The sequence below is a fragment of the Plecotus auritus genome (assembly GCF_963455305.1).
Source record: "Plecotus auritus genome assembly, chromosome: 2".
NCBI classification, from domain to species: domain Eukaryota; kingdom Metazoa; phylum Chordata; class Mammalia; order Chiroptera; family Vespertilionidae; genus Plecotus; species Plecotus auritus.
This window is the reverse complement of record NC_137771.1, coordinates 115,378,294-115,397,454: the sequence shown is the minus strand read 5'-3', so window position 1 is coordinate 115,397,454 and position 19,161 is coordinate 115,378,294. Positions and strand designations below refer to the sequence as shown.

The window sequence follows — 19,161 nt, the reverse complement described above, 5'->3', positions numbered from 1 at the left end:
ACGGGAGCTGCCGCACCATCGGAGTGGCCTCCCACTCCGTGGCCACAGAGAATCCCCAACTCCAGACTCATACATGAGGCCTGGAAGCGGTAGGTTCAGCCACCCACTCACCAGGCCAGGGTCCTTGTGGCCAACCTGCCTTCCCTTTCTGGGCTCCAAAGTCTGAAGACAAGCTGAAACATTAAATTGAGAGGGGTCAAGTTTGAACTGGCTTTAGTATCTGTGACACTCCCCTCTGTATGCGCCCCACTGCTTAGCAGATATAAATTGTCACACTCTAGTGTCTCCAGTGTGTGTGTGTGTGTGTGTGTGTGTGTATAATTATATTATTATGATTATTATTATTATTTCCATACTGTGACGCTGCCTTCATAGCCTTTACTGGCATTAGGAATTAAGACAATGTATTTCTTTGGAGCAAGATGATCAGCCTTATTTATAAGCTTTGCCTCGAAGTGGCAACTTGGAGGATCTCAGGATTTTTTTGTTTGATTTTTTGTTTGTTTGTTTTATAAGGAGCTAGGAATGTGCCTTTCCCAGTGTCCATCGCTGCTCTTTACAGGTAGCCATTGGCCTGCCTGACACTTGGTTAAGCCTCAGGACTTAAAAAAGATCACTTCCTTGTACACTAATTTGAGAGAAATCTGGAGTCAGAGTGTGGGTTTACACGCCCAGCTCGCATGTCTAATGTATCAAATCCTCGTTAAGGAGCGGCCAGCTCCGTGGCCGTGTCAGCCAAAGGTCAGCCCTGTGCAACAGGGCGTCGCGGTTCAAAGCACTCTTCCAGCGTCCTGCCTCCCTCCCACCTAACCCTCAATCCATCTTTCAAATTTCAATAATAGAGCACATGGAGTTTCAACAAGAAATCCCAAGGTTGTTTTTCTTTCCTTCTTTACTCACATTAGTGACATGTAAATCACGTTGTCCTAAGGCAACTACTGAAAAATTAAGTTTATTTTTTTTCCAGTGGGAAGGTAGTGGAGTTAGTGGACAAAGTAATTGTCAAAATGCTCTTAAGAATTACAAATACTTGAGAAGCTGTGCTCTTAGAAATCTTCACTTAAAATAGTAATAATAACAATTAATAATTTCACAGAATTGAAATGGAAACCAACAATAAGCATTGTTGAAGACCTTAGGGATTAGAAACTACTCAGAGAAAGAAGCAATTCCCTTTCCCTGCTCTTCTTCCCCTCCCCCCCCCCAACATATACACACACACACACACACACACACACACACACACACTTTAGACTCTATCTCTTAAGCACCCTTAGAGTTTAGAGCCTAACAGAAAGCTTATTTTTTAAAGGCAGCTTTGGTGTCCACAGGGACAAAGAGGATTCAGGAGAGCGAGGCCGGACCCTTTGAGCTCCAGCCTCACTGGGAGCCCCGCGACATTTCTGACTACCTTGGGGTCCTTGATGTTCAGACACACCAGCCCCACAGATCGGATTGGCGCGGCTGCTACACATCAGCCCAATTTCTCGGTGCGTGCCTCGGACCACTCGCACGCACGCAGTCACAGGCAGAGTGGACTGGGAAGGTGGCTGGGTGGGGTGAGGAGAGAACGAGACTTACCACGTCTGGGTCTAGATTTCAGGCAAGGTTGTCAGTAGAGAGAGAAGCGGAAGATAATCATTCCTACCGTAGACGCGCAATTTAGGCAAGGACTAAGGCGCTAGTAGGGAAAAGAAAAGCGCCTGTTTGCTTTGGGGTCCTTCTTCCCTTGGCCCGGGCCCACGTCCCCGCTGTCGCCTAAGCAGACTAAACTCGGCCTGACCTGGAGAGGCCCCAGAGACCACCTCGCCGTCATCAAGCCATAGCCTCCGGGACTCGGGGCTCTGGCGCCGACGTTGGTGGCGCCGGTGCCCAGAAGGGGCGTCCCCACCCTCTGGCCTGGAAGAGGGCCACCGCACAACCAGCACTGACGCTGGCGGCCGAGTCCGCTGCGACAGGCCCCTGGCTTGCAGACCCTGGCCTGCTCCCATCCCGCCCCTCCCTTTCCGCAAACCCCTCGCCAAAAGAAAAAGGTGCTTAGAGCCTTGACCTTTAGGGGAAGAACGCAGGAACCCAAGATCATTTTGTTCTTTCTGCCCAGAGCGAGCTCGACTCAAGTTATTGTCATTAGCATGGAGTCCTTGACTCTAGACCACACCCCCCTCAACACATTCAAACAAAAAAGGACCCAAATTGGGAAGAGATTTGGTGAATGGAGCGCCCAGACAAGACGCTTGGTGGTCGCAGGCTGGGACTAGAGAACTCATGCTCCCACCCCTTTCCAGCCAGTCCCCAGGAGTGAGCAGTTTCTGCCAAGGTCCCATGAGCCCAGGTGGTCCCAATGGGTCTTCTGGCACCATTCTCGTGTTAGTGAGATCTGAGGTTGTATAGGAAGAAACACTTTGTCCTTGCAGGAACATTTCTGAAAGTCCTCTGCCTTACCATTTGGTTCCAAGCTGAAGACTTTGATAGTGGTGGTATCAGGTGAAATGATGCTCTGGCCCCCAAAACCAGCAGGGTTAGAGCTGGCCCTAGGTTAGACTGAAGTGTGACACAATGCCTCTCCTGTTGGCAATGGGAAAACAAGAAAGGGGGCACCATGGAATGAGTCTATCCATTCAGTTGAAAGTAATATCTAGAGGAGGACTGGAACCTGCCAGCAGACATTTTCTGATGTCCTGGTACCTAGAATTTTGACTAAAATATCCAAAGGCAAAACCAGAGTTACCCCAGGACCCTCCACTATTCCTCCCCTTTGTTTACAAATGTTGTTCACTTCATCAGACAGGTTATGCACTGCTCTGGAAATGTCAGTACATTGGCCACAAAGTATCCCACATTGTGTAGATATCCCAAGAATGTCACCAGAAGAGGAAGGCAAAAGCCCCATACCGCACCTGAACTTCTTCAAAAGCACTTTGCAGGTCTCTGGGACAGGACCATTCCTCTATCAGTTACCATGGTTGCACCACACAAGTACCTTTGAGCTTAACAGAAGTATACCAGCTCAAAAGCCTGAGACCTGACAAGTATTATTTGGGAAGGATTGAGTAAAAACCCTAGAGAAGCCATTGAAACAAGCAGGTGCTAGTTGGGAACCTGGAGAGAACAAGCAAAAGGGGAGAGAGAGAGAGAGAGAGAGAGAGAGAGAGAGAGAGAGAGAGAGATGGATGTATGGATAGATAGGTAATATGATAGATGATGATAGATGATAGATAGATAGATAGATGATAGATAAGGGACAAAGACAGGTGGCAACTCAGCTCAGGCCTGAATCTGTGCAAGCAAAGAGGGTGGGCACTAGGAAAACCTCTAGTGTGCACCCCCCCCCCCCCCACACACACACACTACTCAGGCTTGAACTCTGTCTAGTTGCCAGGTGAGTAGAAGGGGATGTCCTTTCCATGGAGCTAAGAGATATGAGAATAGCCAGGGTGCCAGTTTTCAACTTGGAAGGGGACAAGAGGAAGAGGAATTTTCAGTGGTGTGGCTTGTGGTCCACTGGGGCTCTAACACTGCGCAGCCAGCGGCCCTTGGGATACGGGGGTCAGCCAGGCCTTCTCCGCTAGCGGTTCAGATGGCAGGAGCCACATATTGTTCCAGCCTACGCTGTCTGCCTGGCTTTGTGAATTCACTCAAACGAGCGCGGTTTGGAAACAACACGTGCAGCTTCATCGCCTCACTATTTTGGCAGCAGGACCCTCGGATTTCACAGACCAGAGCCTCTGAGCAGTTCCCTCTGCTGCCCGCGTGGGAGGGGCGCCTCCTGAATAGCAATAAGAAGCTAGGGTCGCGAACCGCGCATGCGCACTGCCCTCCCAGCAGCAGTTCCAGCCTTTGGCAGGCACTTGGAAAGCTCACTGCAGGAGTGCAGGGTGTCCTAGAGGGCCTCTCAAAAGCTGACCTTCCGGCCTTCTCTGGAGGTTATGTGGCGAACTCTTGCTATTCCCCTCACCACACTCACACCCGAAACCTGAGTTTATGTATTTTCAAGAAATTCTCCAGGACAAAAACCTCCCTTGATGCACAGGCTCACTCACCTGGAACCTTTCTCCTGGTTTTATCTTCCTCCACAACTTTTAGTTTTCTTTTCCAGAGGCTAGGGTGTTCCCAGAAAAACAGAAAAACTTTTAAAAAGAATCCGATGTGAGCTTCTCTCACCCTAGCTAGGTCCTATATTTTCTATAGCTTAATGGGAATTGTTACACAAAAGACAGATGTGTTTTATATTTTTGGGGGGTGTTATTTTTTTTAAATATATGATTTTCATATGTTTATATTCACACTTAATAGTTGATTGTTGTGTATGCTACAGATGAAAATGTCACTGTGTAAGTTTCACAGCCTGTGAATTCTCTGACATATACTTACAAAGATGCCCCACAAACCATCAGAGGAAGCCAAAATATTTTTGACAGTCTTAAGTCTCTAGCAACTTCACTGCCAATCTAAATTCCATACTAGATTGATAAGTCTGATTTCTTATTCTTTAAAAACCCACCTCCAGTATAGCATCAATTGGAAATTCATACTATGTTAGCTCCTTGCTCTAAAGTGGAAATAAATGTTAGGAACTAATTCCAGGACTCAGCATGCATGGTAAAAATAGTCCTTGTTTAGCTTCCTCATGTTTCCTCTTGCTCAGGCAGAGACTTTGGAGCAAACCGGCCTTGCACAGATTAATGGAGAACATTGCCCATATTTTGTGTATATTATGCCATTATATTTGCAATAAACTCTGAGGAAAAGACTCAACTGTGATGTGTTATAGGAAGTTGACATGTTTTTTATTTCTTGTCCTAAATTAGAGAATCTCATTTGAAAACATTGATAAAGTCTTACTCTCTATATCTAACCAGTTTAAATGGGTACGTATTACTGAGGGTGAGATGGGTGGTAAAGCTGATAGAGAACACCATGAATAATGTGAACTTTTAGTGACTGGATGAGCATAGAAGGGATAAATCTTTCTATTGTCACTCTATTTCCAAGAATTTTAAAACCAAAGAATATCAGCTGTGACCATCTTTATGAAAACAACACGCCTCCACATAATTTGAATACATAGTTCTAAGATCTACATTTGATGCTAGGAGTAGGCAAGAACTCTGTATATAGAGAGAAGATAAATTTCTAACCAGCATCTTGAGTTGGAAAATATATATATATATATATATATATATATATATATATATATATATGAAATTTCTAAAATCTGATGGCTTTATATCTATTTTACAGATAATCAGTGTCTTTATTTTGAGTTTGTCAGACCACATAGTTACTTCCCAACCCATCATAAACAGATGCTGCTTTTTAAGGACCAGGGCCTTTTCTAAGCTACTTCCTGGAAGGCAGTGTGCTCAGGTACCAACTCTATCAGCACTGATTCACAAGGGGTCCAGGACACTGATTACATCTTGGCCTCAAAAAGGGAACATCTAGAAGGTTTCTGGGCTGGGCAAGGTATTTGGGGAGTATAATTCTGTTGCCAGCTCTTTAAAGGTTCAGAGGAAACATCAAAATCAACAAATACATAAAAACATTTAAAGGCCAGGCCCATCAGCAAAGAAGGTTAGTGCTATTTTCATTGTCAGCTGAAAAAAAAAAAAAAAAAAAAAAAAGAGGATAAGCACATGGGGCAATTGAAAGGTTACATCTTTCTTTTGGAGGTGGTTTGCTTCTTAAAGGTTAACTTGAATGCTTGACTTTAAAAAATCAAAATCATCAGCTGCAAATGCTTAAAGCAGTTGGGGGTACCTTTCGAAGAAAAAACAAAGGGTCTGAAATGTTTGAAAATCATACAAATGGTGCTTATATATTTATATGCTTGCTCTATAAATACACACACACACCACAACTCATTCCTCTTCAGTTCTCAAATATTATTGCTTATACTCAAGCATTTTTTGTTGACACAATATAACTTTTTAATAACTTGTTAGGTATTCTAATCATTAGACAGTATCCAGAAAACAATACAGTCGAAATATGAACCAGGGTGGCTTTCTGCCTAAGTCAAAATCCACAGCTACACACAGAAACCATTCATTTGCAGCATCTTCAGCTCCAGCTAAATAGGGTCTAACTATATTTTGCTGTTCACATTCATGTATTTCAGAATCTAATAGCCCATGAAGAAAAGTATGAAGAATACATCTCAAGAAGCAGACATTAAAGGTACCAGCAAAAATAATAGACTACATTTAAGTTTGAAGCATTATTTTAGGCAATCTACATCATTAATGACTTTTTCTTTGTGGTGGGTGTTACAGAAAAGAATGCATAAAGCCGGTTGGCATAAATATTGACTTCTACTATAAAAGTTCCTTTAATGTGAGATTATTCACACACACACAGCACTTCTCAAATGCCTTTTAAAAATTATTTGGCCTTCAAAGTCTAAAAAAAATGTTTAAAATATGAAGTATTTTTGAAGTACATATTTATTTACCTCTAAATTTATCTTTAAAATAACCTACTTAAATCAAATATCATAGTATGATATTTAATTATTATACCATGGTATTAAAATAAAAAGAGCACCAGGTACATAACAAATAATGAGACATTCATATTTTCAAATTTGAAAATAACTGCATTTTGAAAAAAATGCATTCATTTATTATCTTCCTAAATGCACCAACAAAGTTACAAAAGTACTATTGTTATTATTATTATTATTATTATTATTATTATTATCATACTCATATCATGTTCCCACACATTCTGATCTCTGATGGGAAAGAGAAGTATTATTAATTGCGGTGTTTTTCTTTCCTAGAGAAGTGAGCTATTTTTAATTCCTCCAAATGCTACACTGTTAATAAATTTCAAACCTCCAAAGCCAGTTGGAGACAGCTTTTGATCTCACAAATTTTTGAAGTGAGCAGCAATTCCTGTTTAGGTGTTCAATTTCCTTAAATCTTGAAGGTGGCACTCTTCATAAAAGGTAGATATTTGCTCTTGTAATCACAATAACATTCTTTTAAAAGTTAAACACCACCATTTCCAGCATTTGATGTGCTAAATACAGAAAGTTTACCAAATGCCCTGAGCCAGTAAAACTTGGTTGACTAAAAGTGACGAATACAAATAGCAAAAGATGAAAGAACAAATCAACTTTTTAAAAAAGAGAATTTAACGTTTTGATTTTGTATATTCTGAAAATTTGTCACTTTTAAATAGATGTGAGTATCTAAAGGGGTTGTCATACTTTTGAGGGGTTTTCCCACTTGTTTTTCTCCTCAGTCATTTCCTGAACTCACAAAGTATATTAATGAAGCAGATTAAGGTTCCTCCTTGCCCATAGTGAGATGAGTCTCTGCCTCCTGCTTGAACAAATCCACACCCTTGCATCTACAGCCAAGGCCCTGATTTGTAATCTCCAGCTACATGTTCTACTTAATGGAGCCATCATGCAAGCTACAACCAGAGACAAAGAATCTCGCTTTCCTACCAGGGCAGCTAACTTGGAGGGAGCAGCATAGCTTGCAAATCTATCAAACTAAACTGCAAGAAAGACAATCTGATTTAGAGAAAAGGCGTTCCGCTACAGTCATTAAGCACAAGTAATTTAGATTTTTTATATTGTCTCCTCATTTACAAATTTACTGTATCAATGCCAACCAATGGAACAAATTTCTTAAGTAAATGAGAAATAAATAAAAGAGATAGAAAGATAATAAGATTACATAAAATAATTCTCTTCCCTAGATGTATTTTTGAGAGAACTAATAACAGTAGTAAAATTATAGTGATAATAACATATTGTAGGAAGTAATTAATTTAAATTAGCATCATGCTTAAAGAAATATAAGTAAAACACTTTATGGACATTTACTTTTGTACAAAGAAGTAAGGCCTGGAAAAGCATGCATTGACAACCTGAAAATTAGTCATAGCCATAAATGGTTTAATTGAAGATGGCAGTTTAAAAATATGATATTGTAAATCTGCAACTTGGTTTCAGCCTGGGGAATTTAATTTCGAGGCAGCAGAACCTTTGGCTGCAAGTTCACTTGCAACGCTGTAGAGTGAGCACTGAGCTTCTGACAATTTGTCTACATTAATATTGATGACGCTTGTGCAATCTTTTTCTGTTATTTTTATGGTTGTTGTTCTACATCTGCAAAGGTCATTTAAATTATACTGCGGCCTGAAATTTGTTTCATAAATTTTGATATAAATACTAATTACACCCTCTCAGAGAGCCAGCAGGGTAGCATTCATTTATCACGTTTATACAACCTGCAATGACAGAAAGGGAAGGATAGGGAGACCGGAGAGCTTTTCCCAAGAACCGCTAAGAGTGGCAGAAGAGGCAGCAGGTTGCTGGGGTGGGGCAAGAAAAAAGAAGAAATTCCTACCACAATCACTGAGATTTAAGAATCTTTAATAAGGTACGAAAAATTACCAAACAGTTCTGGAAACTAAAGTGTACATAACGAGTTCTTCTAGCCATAAATATTGAATAGCTGTAACATGAATAATCCGGCCCTTTACATGCGGGTAAATATGGTAAATATGGAAACTAGAAATTATATACATTACATGGTTGTTTTTGCCAAAAGCAACTTACAGTTATAGTTTATATCTTTTTTAATATCACTTTACATAAACAAATGGGCCAGTTTTGACACGCAGATTCAGGCTCCTACTATACGAATTCTTGACAGGACTTGAAACAACATTTTACTGCACTTAAGTACTTAGACTTTGGGACGAAATGTTTGCACTTTATACCAAAACAAAACAAAAAACACACACACACATCAATACCAATAATATTCTTTTAGGTAGACGTGGAGACTGTAATTGTACAAATTCACATTTTGGTACACATTTACTAGAACATTCTTGCCATTCAGTACAAACAGTTGGCTTTCGCCCCCCCCCCCCGCCCTCCCGGCCCCTCCCCGCCCCAATGCAAAGACCACAACGCCACGATCCCACCCGCCCGCTCAAAACCGAGATATAACTATTTACAGAATCCAACGTACAGTTTTAAGCTAATAATTCTGTATTTACAAGAATGCAAAGCCAGAAAACAAACAAAAACAAATAAACAAGCCGAAGCCCATAGAGCCTGTTCCAATTCTGTCAGGAAACTGGACCCCCGGGTTGTCAGCATTTGGTCAGGCGGTAGCCTGGTCCTCAACACCCATTCCGCCCCTTAGCTACCAAGCCTTTGCCAAAAAAGAAAAAGAAAAAGGGGTGCGGGTAACGAAAGGTTTGGTGCTTTCTCTCTCTTACTCGAACCTGGGTCTACAAGCAAGTTAAAAAAAAAAATAGAATTGCGGAGTGGGGTAGCTGTGTTGATTCGCAGGGATCTTTCAGTTATATTTTGCATACGTGTATGTTCGGTCTCTTAAATAGGGTTTTGATCGGTGTTTTGCTTCTGATTTTAAACGTACCATTCATTAAAATTAGAAGAGAGCGCGCTGTGACCGGCTGTGTGGTGGATCGCGGAGGAGGAGGGCGACAGGGAACTGGTGGTGGGGTTGTCTGTGGAGGGAGACACGATGGTGGGTGGCGTGGAGGACTCGTAGCCGGAGCTGGCGGCTGGCGAAGGCTGTGAGCCCTGGGAGGAGGATTCGTGGACCTGCAGGAATAAAGTAGAGTTTTTAAGGAGATAGAGAGCGGAAGCAGCGGGAGCAGCGGCCTCCTAGGACGGGTGAAGGCAGCACGCCTCTTCTCTCGGGAGCCCAGCATTTACTGAACCTCTAGGGAGGCCTCACCAGGGACACTTGGGCTCGGTTGCCCCCGCCATGCCCTGCAGCAGCAGTTCTCCAGTGAGGGATAGCGACCCCGGGCTCACAAAAGAAAGAAGATCTGGGAACCTGGAGACTGAATATGAGGCTAGAGGCCCAGAGGGGTCCCCACACCCAGCCCCGCCGCTGAACTTTGCTTGCTCAGATCTATGTGCAAGACTTCAACTCTTCTGCAAACTCTTCCAGCCCCAATTGAGGCAGCTTCGTCAGCGTCACCCAGCTAGAATAGCCCTCACTCCCTATCTGGGACAAATTCCTTTTTACTTATCTTACTAAAAAAATAAATTTATAACAGTTTGGAGTTCACCCGCCCCCTTTTCCACTCTCTGCACAGCCCGACACAGCAGAGTGGGGCTGCCCAGCCCCACACAAGCCTGCACCAGCTCCTGCCACCACCCGGCTGCCAATCGCCATGGACCCAGCCGAAGAGCAGAGCGGGCTCCTGTCTCGAAGGCGGGCGTCGGGAGCGCGACAATTACCTTCATGTGTTTGCGCAGCGAGCTGGGGTGCGTATAGGACTTGTCGCACATCTTGCAAAGATAGGGCTTGTCGCTCGTGTGCACGTGCATGTGCTTCTTGCGGTCGCTGCTATTGGCAAAGCGTCTGTCGCAGCCCTCGAACTCGCACTTGAAGGGCTTCTCCCCTAGTGTGAAGGGCGATAAAGAGAAAGGTCTCATTAGAACAAATTCTGTGGTTGTATTTTTAAACGTAAACAAATGAAAAAAATAAAACAAAATAAAAAAGGTTGCAAGTTAAAAAAAACCCGGCTCTTCAATGAAGTCACATATACGCAGTGGATTTATAAATATTTTAATTAATTTAACTACTAATCTAATTAGGTCCAGATTTTATTGTTGTCATTATTATTATTATTATTAGATTTTTTTTCTTTTTAGATCCCAGAGCAGTAGCAGGTTTTTCTGCCTGGGGCTATACAAACGACTTAAGGCAGCAATACCTGCCTAAAAGTTTCTAATTTTCACTTTGGGGACTGATTCTCCCGCTGTTTTGCTCCTATCTCTTCCCCCCACCCTTTCCTTGAGGCTCTGCAACCACCTCTTAATTTCCCCCACCACATCCCCTACACGCAGTCACATTTTATAAGGTAATCTGAGTGGAGAGCTTGGCACCACAAATTCTTTTCTGACTGTGGCCATAAACTCAAAATTCCAAAAGCAGTTCTCAGAAATCACTGGGGAAAATAAGAATAGGGAAGCACACTGGATTCCTGACCTTGTTGGAGCAAGAGTCCCAGAATGGCCTATCTGACCCACACTACAACCATGAGCTCACCAACAACTTTTCTTTTAACTGTTCCGACCAGTCCCTACTTTAAAGGCCAATGTAGGGGGATTCAGTGTTTTGAAAACCACCTCATAGAATCTAATTGACGATAAGAGAGAGAGAGAGAGAGAGAGAGAGAGAGAGAGAGAGAGAGAGAGAGAGAGTCTGCCTTCCACTGACTCTCCGGACTCCTCAAGCTTACTCACAAACAAGTCACTATTAAAATTCTGTTCTTTAAATATGAGCAACCTCCAAAAAGCCTCCTCTGGTCAGACTTACTTGTGTTCACCACTCCCTCCCTCCTTTCTGTCTTTCTGTTTTTATTTCTTTCTGTGCATCTTCATCCGACATCCTCCAATTTCCTCAGTTCCATCCTTTGGTAAAGTCCTCACTAAGGTGCCTAGAGAAGGATAAGGATGTCGGCGGGAAGCAAACATTTAGACTTAGATTATCTGCTGCTGGTGCAGCTGGAGCCTCCGCCACCAGGAAGAGCCGGCCACCTCTCCCTGCTTCGCGCGGACCTCAGCTCTTCAAAACCAGGTTTGTCTCTCTGCTCTCCCGGCCTTTTTTATTCCTCATTTTAAAATCTATATCCCAGGATCCTTCCCGTCCGATCGTCTTATACTTTTTTCATAATTTCAAACCTGAAACCAAAAACCAGCGTACAGTTTCGCTGCCTGCCTGCTGGAACCGACGTCCAGACTCAACCAAGGCCCATTTTGTGCCTGGCCGCTGACATTTGGATTTCCGGTCCCAGGCCCAGGATGAAGCGGGAGTGGGGCAGAGGGGGTGGGTCAAAGAAAGCGGTTTCCATACCTGTGTGTGTTCTTTTGTGGATCTTTAAGTTCTCGGAACGCGCGAACACCTTGCCACAGCCAGGGAAGGGGCAGGGAAAGGGCTTCTCTCCCGTGTGCACGCGGATGTGGTTGACCAGTTTGTATTTGGCTTTGAAGGGCTTGCCCTCGCGCGGACACTCCTCCCAGAAGCAGATGTGGTTACTCTGCTCAGGTCCGCCGACGTGCTCCACAGTGACGTGCGTAACCAGCTCATGCATGGTGCTGAAAGTTTTGTTGCACGACTTTTTGGGGTTGGCCAGCTGCTCCGGCTCTATCCACTTGCAGATAAGCTCCTGCTTGATGGGTTGGCGCATGTAGCGGAAGAAGGCTCCGGCGCCGTGATGCGCGGCCATGTTCACGTTCATGGGCCCGTAGCCATGAAGCTGAGGCGCGGCATAATGCTCCGAACGTGGGCTTGTCACCTGGCCGTATTGCTCGGGCCGCGGGTACATGTCCCCCGAGAAGCCAAGCCTCATCTGCCCATTGACCACGTTGGACGATGCGTGGCCCGTAGCCTGCTCGTGAAGGCCAGGGAAAAGGAGGTGGCCCGCAGCGTCCGTGTGGCCGTGTGGGCCCCCGAAACCCCCTGCCGAAGCAGCGAACAGGCTATGCTGAGCGCTGGCTGCCGCTGCCGCGTCTCCAAAGCCCCGGTTGCGGAACAGAAAGTCCCGCGTGGAGTTGAAGGCTGCGCTGGAATAGGAGCCGACGTGGCCCGGGTGGTGGTGATGGCCAAGGGCCGCGGCAGCCGCGTAGCCAGGCGCCTGAGACGTGAAGGCTGTCTGGCCCGCAGAGGCCAGCTCGTGCGAGCTGGGGTTGAGCTTGAAGGCTCCCATGCCGTCGGCGAACGGGTTGATGCCTAGGCCAACGTCGCGCTCGGACACGTCGCCCGCGGAGTGGTGGCGGGACGTGCCAAAGGTGGTCACGCCGATCGCGGGGTACTGGGGGCCGGCGTCCAGGAGCATCGTGGCTGCTCCGGGCGAGCTCCGGCCTCCCCCACCCCCCACCCTTGCCTACAGAGGAGGGAAAATTAGGAGGAGGAGGAAGAATGGGAGGCGGAGGAAAAGGAGGAAGAAGATGAGGAGGGAGGGGGAGTCGACCCACCTCTCGAAGTCCTCGCCCGCAGGCAGCCGCTCCGCGCGCCGGGGAGCCCGCCTGTCCAAGCTAGGAGAAGCCAGACGGCTGCCAGCAGTGGGCAAGGCGGGCTCCGGGGCCCTCGGAGCAGACCCCGCCGGCCGGGCTCGCACTTTCTCGCCGCTCAGTCTCTGCCGGGAAGACCCCGCGTCAAGGCTGCCCAGGGAAAGCCATGGAGCATCTCGGCCCACCCCTCCAGCCCCCCCTCCAAAAAAAAACCTTCCTCCCGGATTTGTAGCATAGAGGAATGTGAGCACAGGAGCCGCAACTGCTCACTCTCCGCCTCGCGCCGTATGCCCCTCCTCACTTCTCCACTAGACCCTCGCCCTTGCTCTCTTTTCTCTCAGGTTCGCCTTCTCGCTCCTTCACGCTCCCTTTTTCCCTCTGCTTTTTGCAATAATAATAATAATAATAGTAATAAGCGGGTAGCAAAAAAGAAAGAAAAAGCCAAAGAAAGGGTGCAAATCATGCACAATATTGTCTTTTGCGGTTTATCTTCCTGGGGAGAAACTTTCACCTCCTCAGCCGGGCGGTGAGCGCGAGACTGATAGCAGCAATCATTCCTGCAGATAAATGAATTGAAAGGACGACACCGTCCGCACCCCCCCGCCCCCCCTGATGAATGGGAGCAGGGGGAGGTGTCACGTGCGGCTGACGCCAGCTCCCATTGGTGAGTCCGCATTCACGCCGCCCGCAGCCGCCGAGTCAACTAAGGGCGCGCCTAGGCGCCGCGCGCTGTTCATTGGCCCTCCCGCCTCATCAATCCCAGGTATTGTAAAGCGCTTGACATCCCCTTTTGACAACCCCGGCTGCCAAGAGAAGCAACTTTTTTTTTTTTCCCAACATTTTTACCCTCTTCTCACAGAAAAAAAAAAAAAAAAATTGGAGGGGGGGCATGATTCCTTTTTCTTCTCGCAGTCATACACATTTTTTACCCTGATTCCTCTTGCTCATTCTCTCCCATTCTTCTTCTTCTTCTCTCTCTCTCTCTCTCTCTCTCTCTCTCTCTCTCTCTCTCTCTCTCTCTCTCTCTCTCATCTCTATCTTTATCTATCTCTAATCTCTCTTTCTTAGTCTTGTCCTTTTTCAAACCTGGTCTTAGCTGAGTGATTAGCTACTTCGGTTGTGTGGGAGTGCAGAAGACGGGCTGGGACTGGTAAACACAGCTAAGACACTTCTAGAATGTTCGGATTCAGCAACTTTCTTTTCTTTCCCCCATCTTCCCTCCCTTCAAGGGCAGCAAAGGAGGCTTTTGTTATTTGCTCTTTTTGAAGTTTTCTTTCTTCTTGCCTTGCCCTCCCCCCCATTCCTGTTTATAATTTAAGGTCCCGGGAACACATGGATACTCCACTCTCTCTTTACAAAATATCAGGATAACCGATTCCCTTGGTTTTCTTACTTTTATCAAATCCATCAGGTTTCCTGCCTCGTTTTCCTCACCACCACCCCACCCCCTCAAATAAGCATAGGTGGGTGAGAGCTCTTAACTTCCTAGTTTATTGAGGTTTGGAGGTTTTTTTAATAGTAAATTGGAAACATTGCTGCTGAGTTTTACTCCCCCCTCCTCCTGTGTTATTCTTCTCTTTTCTCCCTTTTCCCTAGTCTCCCTCATCTGCCCCCATGACCCCATCCTTCTGCACTACTGTTTCCAACGGGAGCCCCTTTCATTCAGGTAAAACTGTAAATTTCACAATGTGCCATTGTTCTTCAGAACTGTCCAAAGCTCCCTAGAAATCCCCAAATACCTTTTTGGTATTTAAATCCCTGGTAGATAGAACCAATGTAAATTTTGCGACATTCAAACCTTTTTCACTTCACAAATCAGTCACCCTTGTCACATTTATTGAAATTCCGAAACGCGCCACACCAGGACGGTGGAAAAAACGGGCGCGGTCTTTGTTGCTGACCAGGCTTTTGATCGCCAGAGAAAATTTACTTACCTTCAGATGAGTGAGCAGAAAAAGAAATAACACTCCCTTTGATTTAGTTAGGAAAATGCAGACATTTGGATTCAGTGCAAACATACAACACTCGCTTGTTTTCGCAATGCGGCCCTCGATTAACCTGTCTTTGCCCAGCGCAAAGTCTATTCAACAACTGCCCGTAGTTGCTTTTTGTCCTGTCCACAAAGAGCCATTGACCATATATTAAAATGATTGTTGAAAGGTAGAAGAATATGGCACTTAAAAGTAAAAAAAAAAAATCCCTGTGACTCAATCAATTTAGGCCAGTAACATTTATGCATTTCAAAAAAATGCACAGGGATGCGGGGGTGTGGGAGGTAAAGGTTGCATTTCTCTGCAGCTCTGTTTAAAACCCAGCAGCCTGGGCTGAGGATTTAGCTCAAACGTCTGCATATTCATTAGGTCTAATTATTTTCTAGTAAGGAAAACACAAAAAGCCAAGAGTCGGAATCTTTCAATTTGCCCTTTGTTTCTAACTTCATTTGGCTTATTGGCAGCTGAGTCTGAGCCCTAAACTCTCTTCGCAAACAAAGAAACCTCAGCTCATCCTTTCACAGGCAGCCCAGCTAGGAAACTCTCCAGTACTTGGGAGAGAGGAAAATGAAAATGAATTTGTTTTGCCCAGTCTCCCGCCTTAGTGGCAAAGGCTGGAGGAAGACAGGATCAGCACTAGCCGCTCCTTGCCTTTCTGGTTTTCTGGTCTTTTCATCGATTAGATTTTCACTTGGGTTTGGCAAACTGAGCTGCCCTTTTCCTGCACTCTCCCCTCTCAAAACCGGACTTGTGTAACTGGGATGGTTTCCCAGGGTCTAAAGAGACCTGGCGCGGAGCATTTGTGCTTGGGCTGGGAAATAAAAATTTGAGAGAGAAAAAGAAATCAAATATACTGTCCCCAGCAACAAGTCTGAGTACAGCAGCCCAGTACCAACTTTGAATGGACCTGGATGAGGAATGGAAAGAAAGGGCTCAGCTTGAGAAGTAGTTTTGTTTTTTTTTAAAGTATACACTTTGAGTGGCTCTGATATATCTTTTTGAACAAAGGGTTTTCTACTGTCTACAAGGGGAGTTTGGACCGGATTCCAACACAGTTATATAAACCTTACCTGCAACTTTTCTCTAGAGGCTAAACTGCTATCCTAGGTAGAACAAATATTGAACCCATCTCTCCCGCCTTTCCAAAAAAACAAGGAGGGAACATGAGGGGGGAGGGTAGCCATTAAAAAGGGGAGAGCAAAAATAATTCTTCAAAAAAGAAAAGTCTTCTCTCCAGTCTGTGGAAAATACAATGGGGACTTTGACAAGAGTATTTTTAGGAAACGCGTCCAAATATACAGGGTAAGAGTGAATGTATGGGGAGGGGATAAAAAAGTTGTGGGTTGTAGAAGTTATCAATTGGGATTTGCTGCGCTCTCTGCAGGAAACGAAAGAGGCTCCAGTTCAAAGCCACATGCACCAACGTGACATATAAGCCATTAAAATATCCTGACGGCTCATTTCTGCTTCATCATACATTCCCTAACTGCTTCCCAAAAGCTGGAAAAAGAGAAATGAAGGATGACCGCCTCGCTGGAACCACAAAGAGAGTCTTGGAGGGGTTTGTGGTTCCCCCTCCGCACCCCAAAGTGATGTGCAGAAATGAGGACACCCCAGCAACAGGTGAAGTGGGGTAAGTGCGTGAGTCCAGGGGGAAGACAGAGGAGACTTGTACCCCCCAGCAGTTAGTTAGCAAGCTCCCTTATGGGAGCCATTGGCACCCAAACCCCTCTGGGGGGAGAGGCCCATCTAGACTTTCTCCCCCACCCAGTGCCTCTCTAGCCCCCCAATAGTGGGTATTGGCCCCACCCCACTGACACTAAGGGGAAAGGGGGCCCTTCTACCAAGGGGCAGTGATCGTGGATGAGTGAAATCCTTCTCCCCAGGAAAGAGGAAACCGGATGGAGCGCCAACTGGGAAGGGGCCCAAGAGCCCCTTGTTGCCCACCCGCCCTCCCTACCTCTCTCCTTGTAAATTGCCTGGTGTTCAGGTGGGCACAGGATGGGGAATTGTGGTCCTGACCTTCCCTTTCGAGGAGTGAGAAGAAGGGACCCCTTCGAGTAGCTTCTCTGCTTTGCCTCCAGGAGGACTGCCGGAGGGACTCCGCTGCTCCTCCCCAGGGTCAAGGAGCCTAGTTATCCTGGCTGGCAGCAAGATGATGGAATTTCTCCGCCCCAACCTGACGGCGGATGCTGGCTGGGTCAGCCGCAGGGCTGGATCACTGCTCTCATGCGTCCTACGGTCCTGCCTCAGGACGATGACCGCTGCGATCCGCTCTCTGCGTGCCGTCTGCCATGGATTTGGGACTTGGCTTTCTTTCTCTCAGATGCATATGAGGGCTAGGACTAGCTCTCTGGGGAGCAGGCCACAGCCACCTCGGATTCTGGGCACTACTCTAGACACCTATGGACACTGTAAATTATATACAAGAGAAGTGGAACGGTGTGGGGCAGTGAAAGTAAGTAGGACTGCCTCAAAGCTTTGACCATGGAACAGCCGGGATCTAGTGAGGTCTTAGGAATGGATAAGGGGCATTGGAAGGTTGCAACTTGATTGGCACCATCCGCAGGAGAGCACCTTTGGATTTCTGGACAGCATTGGCCGCACAGCAACCCACGGAAAGGCACTACCTTACTTTCCCCCATCTAAACCACGGGCAGATTTAGGGACGAGGGGTGGTTCAAAGGCATAGTTAAATCTCCTTCAAGGGACTTACTAATGCAAACTCTAAGGTGGACACAAGAATGTCACCCACCCTTCAGCCATGGGTTGGGGAAAGCCCAGCTCTTCCCTCTAAAGAACAGAAGAATGAAAAAAAAAGGTGGTTCCACAACCCAGACTCCCATTCCAACTTCCTGATATTCAAGGATCTAGTGGAGGGAAGCCAGGGAGGTGACTGGTGCAGCTGATTACAGCAGGCCATTGGCAAAGGTGGAGAGGGGTTTGGGATTTGGAGCTCTGAGGCAGTCTATAGGGTCCCTGCTCTGCACCCACACTGGCTGAGCTGTGACAGACAGGCTAACATGCCTTCTTCTTAGGAAAGTCTCCAGGTTAATCAGTGTGGAGCAGTGTTGCAGTCTTGGGGACTAGAAGCCCTAGCTTGGGAATCAGACTGCAAATGACCTCTGACCTTGAATAGGACTACACAGGCTAGGGTGAACCCACAAAATGGTGCCCTTTGCATGTACCCCTTCCCCCCCCCCCCTCAGCCTACCTTCTTGGCTCTCCCCCAGCAAAATTAACTATCTAGGGTTTGCTGGCCCCTCTTCTCAGGGTGTGGAAACACAGGCAGACTTCAATAAGTCTCCAGATTGTGCTCCTGACTGGTGATTCATTGGTCAGAGCCGATGTGAGAAGAGGAGTCAAGAGCAATCATTCAGGGAGGAAATCAAACCTAGCATTTTCAGGGCTTTTAAATCCTTGGATTGGTGAAGATCTCAGGTCCCAGGGCCTAGGGACTGCTCCTCATTTCTCTCACCCCTCCTTTAATAAGATGACCAGCTTGCTAAGTGGGGTCAGAGTTTGAACCAAAGAAGATATTTACTTTTGTTTCCTGCAATGGCTGGTGATGGAGCTGCTACAGAGAACAGCTTAAGGTCCCAGTTGCCTGCCTGAAGTCCAGCCTCTGCAGCAATTGTTTGCATGCCTGTGGGTTTGTGACATACAAAAGATTGCCAAGTCCTGGTAGTGGAAGTGGCCTGGGCCTCTTAAATGGAGGGCTTGGGCAGCATTGTGGGTGAACAGAGTTCTCTAGGGAAATTCACACCCATTTTCTTCAGAAGCTAAATAGTAAATTCTATTAGTTCCAACCAACCAGAACTTTTCTCACGCCAGATATCCTGCCATGAAGAAATTTTAGAGTAAAGTCATCCAGCATGCCACCCTTCTGCAGGAATGCAAAGTTGGGTCTGCTTTCTGTTCTGATTTGTGCTTATTACCTTTGGAGATGGAAGCCTTTTGGTTAGGAAAAATTGAAAATAAATAAAACCATCTAGGAAATGGTGAGTCTACCCCTCCCCCCACCCTCCCCCACTACACACACATACCTCTCAGGCTTGAAACTAGAAAAGAAGGGAGAGGGAAGGGTGAAAACACCCAAGCTAATTCAAGTCCCAATTGGGGGTTGAGGGAGAGAGAAAG

At 46.1% G+C, this 19,161-nt stretch overlaps 1 protein-coding gene and 1 long non-coding RNA gene across 3 annotated transcripts in view; both read right to left on the bottom strand.

Moving 5' to 3' along the window:
• The window catches only part of LOC308240987, a 338,058-nt gene extending 336,183 nt beyond the window's left edge, over positions 1 to 1,875 (bottom strand). The window contains exon 1 of one of the 2 annotated variants that reach the window (XR_013959848.1): positions 1,582 to 1,875. This is a non-coding gene — a long non-coding RNA (uncharacterized lncRNA). The remainder of the gene's footprint in view (positions 1 to 1,581) is intronic. The other variant, XR_013959849.1, reaches the window with a different exon arrangement.
• A 6,503-nt stretch (positions 1,876 to 8,378) lies between these two features.
• On the bottom strand, positions 8,379 to 16,903 carry ZIC1 (Zic family member 1). The gene is made up of 3 exons (XM_080654058.1): positions 11,874 to 16,903; positions 10,253 to 10,416; positions 8,379 to 9,604 (listed from the first exon to the last, which is right to left on the bottom strand). Exons 1-3 carry the CDS (start codon positions 12,853 to 12,855, stop codon positions 9,407 to 9,409), a joined length of 1,344 nt encoding a protein of 447 aa, XP_080510184.1. The 5' UTR covers positions 12,856 to 16,903; the 3' UTR covers positions 8,379 to 9,406.
• Positions 16,904 to 19,161: the final 2,258 nt, after the last annotated feature.